The 6192-nt window shown below is 37.7% G+C and overlaps 1 protein-coding gene across 1 annotated transcript in view; it reads left to right on the top strand.

Annotated features, from left to right (window-relative positions):
• Positions 1 to 406: 406 nt before the first annotated feature.
• The window catches only part of jak2b (Janus kinase 2b), a 38377-nt gene continuing 32591 nt past the window's right edge, over positions 407 to 6192 (top strand). Inside the window, exons 1-2 of the mRNA XM_041787144.1 lie at positions 407 to 958; positions 2832 to 3068. Of these exons, the coding sequence (XP_041643078.1) occupies positions 2864 to 3068 (205 nt within the window). The 5' untranslated portion in view covers positions 407 to 958; positions 2832 to 2863. The remainder of the gene's footprint in view (positions 959 to 2831; positions 3069 to 6192) is intronic.

Below are 6192 nucleotides of genomic sequence, written 5' to 3'. Positions count from 1 at the left end.
ATTTGAAGAATTCAGCCAAGAGCGCTTGAATTTGTTGACTTTACTTTTAGACTACCTAGTTTACAAGGGATATTAAGATGGTGACATAATATATCATACATCTACGTCTATAAATACGTTTTAAACAATAAGGGGCGAAATTTTTAAACCAACTGTTTTTTTCGATGTGAGGGTAAGGGACGTGTGCACTGACTGTAGAAATAATTGTATATGCCTAATACTTCATAGTTTGAAAAAAAAAGATGGAATCACATTTTGTGCTTTAGTTATGTAGCTATTAAATACATCAGAAGGCTAAAAACATATCCGACCTTTTGCTCTTTATGTGAACAGTTATACAATTAACGTAGTTGTCAAATTTCCGATAGTCCCTTAAAGCAACCTTGGTATGGTGGGAGAGGCTGGTTTGTTGACTGACTTGGTGCTGCGGTGCGGTTTTGGCTGCGCGATTGTTGCTACTGGCAAACCAGCTAGCTACCTTGTCAGAGATAAAAGGTATCCATTTTCCAAGATGTCAGCAATGTAACTGTCTTCGTACAGCTAAAACTGCTTGCCCTGAAACCAAAAGGAGTTTACTTGTAAATGAATTTCGCATTTTTGGAGCAAATGCTATCGTGGTTTTAGCTAGCAGTAGCTTAAGTTACAAGATTGACAAACTAGACGGCTGAAGTTCCTCTGGAGTGAGATGAGCAACGTCAGGCTCAACAGAGACACACAGCATAGACGGTTTGCCAGCTGAGTGCAACATGGATTCATTAACATTTGAAGATGGATTTCAGCTGTTAAATAACCTGCCCTTTCGGGTGGTTATGTGAGTTGTGATCTTCAGAAACTGGAGCAGCAGTATCTGGGCGTTGCTGTCAAACTGTCGCTCGTCCTGGCTGCAGCGCTGGCCTAGAAAGCTAGCAGCTAGCTAGCGAGCTAGCTAGCTGGCTGTGCGTCTGGCTCATCCACCAAAGTAAGTGTTCCAACCCATTGATAATGTGTTGACATCTTTACCATGTTGGATAGCTCACAGTGAACAAACATAAACCAGTAATGTTAGTCGGTTGAATACGTCGCATGCACTTGTTTGACAGTTGGCGTTAACCCACTTAAAGGTGGGTCTTTGAAGCTGCTAGCATCAACTTAATCTATTGCTGCTATAACGTTGGCTAACTGTAGCACACAAGTTAGGGCCTTGAGAAATCTGCTCTGTTGGTCTCTTGACTGAACTAACTGTTGATCTTGAATATACATTTACATAGCAGCTCTCTTATGAGTTTCAGCCTTTTTGAGGGAATCGGCCTTTAATTTCTGACTTTTTTAGATCTGATACTTTGACACTGTTGACATTTCCAAGTTGTGTTTGAATATTGTTCAAACAAAACATGGCATTTGGTAGCTGGTATTTGGATATTTGACTCAAGATTATGTAAAGTTAAACCGTTTCAGTGTAGAGAGAGCATTTATTTTAGAGTTTACAAAAAATCTACGTCTCCAAGGCTTCACTTTTCCCTGTCACACGGTCTTTGACAATATATCAAGCTGTATTTTATTATTACTTTTGTGTTTAGTGTTTCTGTGCTCACCTTTCCTTAAACTTAAACGGGCTGTTAAAGTAGAACTGTAAATAAAGTTTAAAAAAAAAACTCAAAACTTTAGCTTGTCAACTCACAGTCTGTCTCAAAGTGAAAATGCCTTGCCTAATCATTTTCAGTTCCTCAAATCATAAGATTCACTGCCTTTTCTCAGTTGTACTATGTCGTAAATTGATTCATCCTTTTTTGACGGTTGCATTTTCCTTGTGCTCCACAAAATTTGGATGAGACACCCTAGCGATAACTGACACATCTTACTGTTGTCTTACCCTGTAACTTTAAAAAAAATGTATTTCTCTGTAAAAGTGTAACTCATGAAGTACCAAGACAGCAGTATTTGCTCATACCAAAATATGCCATGCCAGCCATGAATCACTTTGTAATTCCCCTTTCAAAAGCTGAAGTTGGGATTGTCCCCTTTCTTGACAATTGGTCCTCAAATTCAACACCAATTAGGCTAGTACTTCAACAAATTGATAAAGATGCTTCATTACATTAATGTAGTTGCTCAGATTAGATAGGGAAAATAAATGGTTACAAATCTTCAAAGTAATGTTTTTTTGTGTGTGTGGCTTCTTTTTACAGTTATTTTATGATTCAGATACTTTTACAGAACTTATCTCAGCAATGTAAACATTACTGTTAAAAACATGTTAGGAAGGTTTTACAGATCAGTTATTTCTGATACAAAAAGGCAGCTTCACCACCTGTGATGTCCCTTGCGTGCTCCTAATAAGTTGGAGAAAGAAATACAACACCCATAATTCCCCTTTTAGTCTGATATAGTGCTGTCTTTGTGACAAGGAGGAAGGAGGGGGTAATGCAGCTGTTCTACCTCTGCTGACTACAAAATATTTACATCTCCTTGAATGAACTGTATTAGATTTTTGTGAGCTTAAACCTAATAAAGAAGAAACTATGCATTTCAAACTTTTAAACCCAAACCTCAAATTGGAAGAGGTCATACAAGGAATGCATCATCAAAGACTGCCATTACAGTCTAACTTGTCTGGCTGAATTTCATAACTGACACTGAGTAGGCCTCTTTTAAATTAGATTTACAGATTTTATAACCCTTTTCCAGACAATGATTCCTCTGCAATTCAGCTTTATGTAATGCCTGAATCGGTAACAGTTTATGCAACAGCTGAGATCATGTGCCCTAGCTGATCAGGGTAGTTAATTTTTCACATTGTGGAAAAAAGAAGCTATCATTCCTTATGGTGACATTATGTATTTTATTGTTTGAAGGTTGCCTGTGGTTGAAGGTCTCCCTGCCAACCATGGACACTGAGACTGATGCCTGCCCTGCAGTGCACCAAAATGGGAATGCCCATAGGGAATCACCAGCCATGAGTCCAGCTGCTGCTGTTCTACGACTTCATTTCTACCACAGCAGCCAAGGAGAGGGGAACAGCAGCTTCCTCAGCTACCCACCTGGAGATTATGTAGCAGAGGAATTGTGTATAGATGCAGCCAAGGCGTGCAGTGAGTACACACATTGTTCAGGCCTCCACTACACACTCCCATCCATGTGTTTTGCTGTAACTCAGGCCATAGGTAATGAGATAAGGTTATCGAGAGGCCGCAGTGAAACCTATCTACAGATAAATTGTTGGCCTGTAGTGTGCTCATGACTTTGTTCACGGTTTGTAAAAGATTTTTGGCTCTTTGTGATGATAAGCAATAATACTGTAGTTTTTTATTATTTGTACCTTTTAGTACAGAGGTGCAATTTGTGTGTCATTTATATCATTGTGCAACTAAAACACAGAGCAGAACTAATATCATGCAGGAGAGGAGAACTAACCTGCATGTAAGTTGCATGTTGCTTGTTTGATGGTAAACAAAACAGAGCTGACATTTAGAACGATCTTTATTGACCTTTGGTTCACCTTTGTTGGTGGTAGAAACGATCTGTGTCCTAAAGAACACATACATATTCTTCTTGTTTTAAACCAGCATACTTTTCTACTCTATAATTTGTCCAACACAAAGACTTTGTTTTTCAGGCCACCCAGGTATATTTAGAGTCCTATGAAATCAGTCTCATATTTTGCCATGTTCCATTTTATTTTTCCCAGGTTCTGTTTTTTCTGTTTTAATTTTTTTGAAATGCTGTTAAACTAGCTGTACCTTCAAAGTGAGCATCCTGTTTATATTACTGAATAAAATATCCACTCATTAGATAGAAATGATCTTAAATTTATCAAATTTCCTGAATGTGTTGATGAGCAACAGTTGGCCCGTAAGCTGTAGTTTGGAAAACCCAGTGCTTCCCATCAATTACCCAGACCATGGTGGTGTTCTCCTCCTTATATCCACGTAGGATCTGCGCATCTATATGGATTGGTGTGCTCCCACCGTGTCCCTTTCATGGGCATTTCGACTGGCCCTTAACGTCTAAATCAATATTTGTACCGGTAATATTCTTGTCTTAAGTGATGAAACCTCAGCATGTGCACATGTGATTGATAAGACTGCATCTCAGTCAGATGTATTGCTTTACAGACATTAATAACAGTATTTATGGCACGTATGAAACTGGTTAAAAACTCTTTGCACCTGTGATTTGATAAATTTCCGAGTTACATTGACACAGGGGATGAACAGAGTTTATAATGGCAGACCAGACAGTTTACACAGAAATTAAATTCATATCATCTACATTCATTTTGTTTTATTTAGGCTAACAAACATAAAATATTAACCTCACCATAAACTATGAAATAAAAATACACAAGAATACAGGAAATAAAGGCTGTGACCCAGTTTTCTGGTGGAGATAAGTTTAAAATCAGTGATGGTCATGTGACCTGCTGCCATTTTTTGTATTTTTTTTTTATAGAAAATATATACGGTAGATTTTTTATTTTGAGCATAAAATAAAAAATCCACCAAAGACAAGGTAAAAAGTAATCTTTAGATGTCAACAACAGATTTTTTAAAGAAAAGAAAAAGATTTCTTTTTAACTCATTGAGTGCCAGCCCTTCAATAAAATGGGAAGTGCCTTGTTCCAGCATTTTTGGCCATTTTGAGTCATCCTTCAAGACCCATAGAATATTTTGTACTATGATTCTGAAAACACCAAATAGCTCAAATGAAAGAAGAAACTCTATTTCATCATGGGAAAAAAAACGTTTGTTTGTAGCTTGTTCCGTTCTTGATTTGTCTGAAGTTGAATAGAGGCTAGTTTCACCAAAAAGACCACTTTTTTCTAGAAAGCTGAGAAAAATGCATTTTTGTGAAAGAGAGTGTCAGGCAGAACAGTGATTTGAATGTTGTAATTTTGCCTTCAGTGACATAAAAGACATCTGAAAATTGTATTATAAAAGTTATTTTATTGTAAAATAAGTAACAGTGCTTCCAGTCACTGCTATGCCATTCACACTCTGGAACTGGACGGCCTCCACAGGACCTCCCCATACGTCCTCTCCTGCTTGTCGCTGTATGCATCCAGCTGGTGAGAGGCTGCCTTATTATTAGTTTAAAGTTTCTTCCAGCATCTGTTAGAACTTTTAGCTTAGATTACCTCCGTAACGATCGCTCTGCTCTTTGACCCCAGGGTGTCCACCTCTGACGTTTGATCTACCGTCACTTCCGACTGTAGTGTTCCGACTACGTATCCCAGAAGCCCCAAAATTACTCACAGGGAACGTGACAGCGCCCCTTTGTGCCCGCCGCCGAAAAAACACTTTGACGTATATATACGTCAATGGCACTCAAGTGTTGATTTTTAAATGAAGTATGTATACGTCAATGGCATTCAATAATTAAAAGAAAAGAAAATATCTTTCATCCAAAATCTTTATCATCAGGTCAAACAAGAATAAAAGTCAAAACTGGATTGGCCAGTCAAATTATAACCAATACACCTCTGATTTTATTAATTGAAGAGTAAATTTTACCTCTTGGTTTTGCGCTAAAAATGCGCAAGATTGGTGCATTTAACTTCAAAATGTCAACATTTTTGTTTTTTTAGGAATAAGGTTTACACTGACTTTGCAGCGAGCACACATACAGAGAGAGTGAGTGGCTGAAATCTAGAGTTTGATAGTACAGTTTCGTTATGCTGATGTAATTATTTACTTCATTGGTTTTAGAGCTTTTCTGCAATACAGGCGTTATACTTTGGTTGACCTTAGAAAGCATGCTTACATAGAAGGTCAAAAGAGCAGAAACATTCAAAATGATCAAATGCATATTGGCCAGTAATTGATAATTACTGGCCAATCAGTTCTGCTCAAGATACTGGAGAAAGCTGTAACAATGCAGCTGATAAACTATCTGGGCTCAGGGTTAGGTATGGACACAGTTGAGGTTTATTTGGATTTTTGTATGAAAACTCTCAAAAGCCATAGAGCTAGGGAATAATGCAAACTCAGATTTTTTTTTTTTTTTTTTACTTTTGCACTGAAGTTGGGACTCTTGCAAATCTTCTCAACCCTGAAACTAAGCCCTTCTTTTTTGTCAACATCTATTCAGCAGTAGTCTTGTAACATCAATGTATGTCTAAGTTAAACTGGGAAAAGGTGCATATTAATGAAAACAAAGCCTGATCATGCAGTGAATACATCCCAAAATCTATATAATTCATACTGTAGGATGAAG

This window comes from Cheilinus undulatus, linkage group 5, assembly GCF_018320785.1.
Source record: "Cheilinus undulatus linkage group 5, ASM1832078v1, whole genome shotgun sequence".
Classification (NCBI taxonomy): Eukaryota; Metazoa; Chordata; class Actinopteri; order Labriformes; family Labridae; genus Cheilinus; species Cheilinus undulatus.
This window is presented reverse-complemented; position numbering and strand designations above follow the sequence as displayed.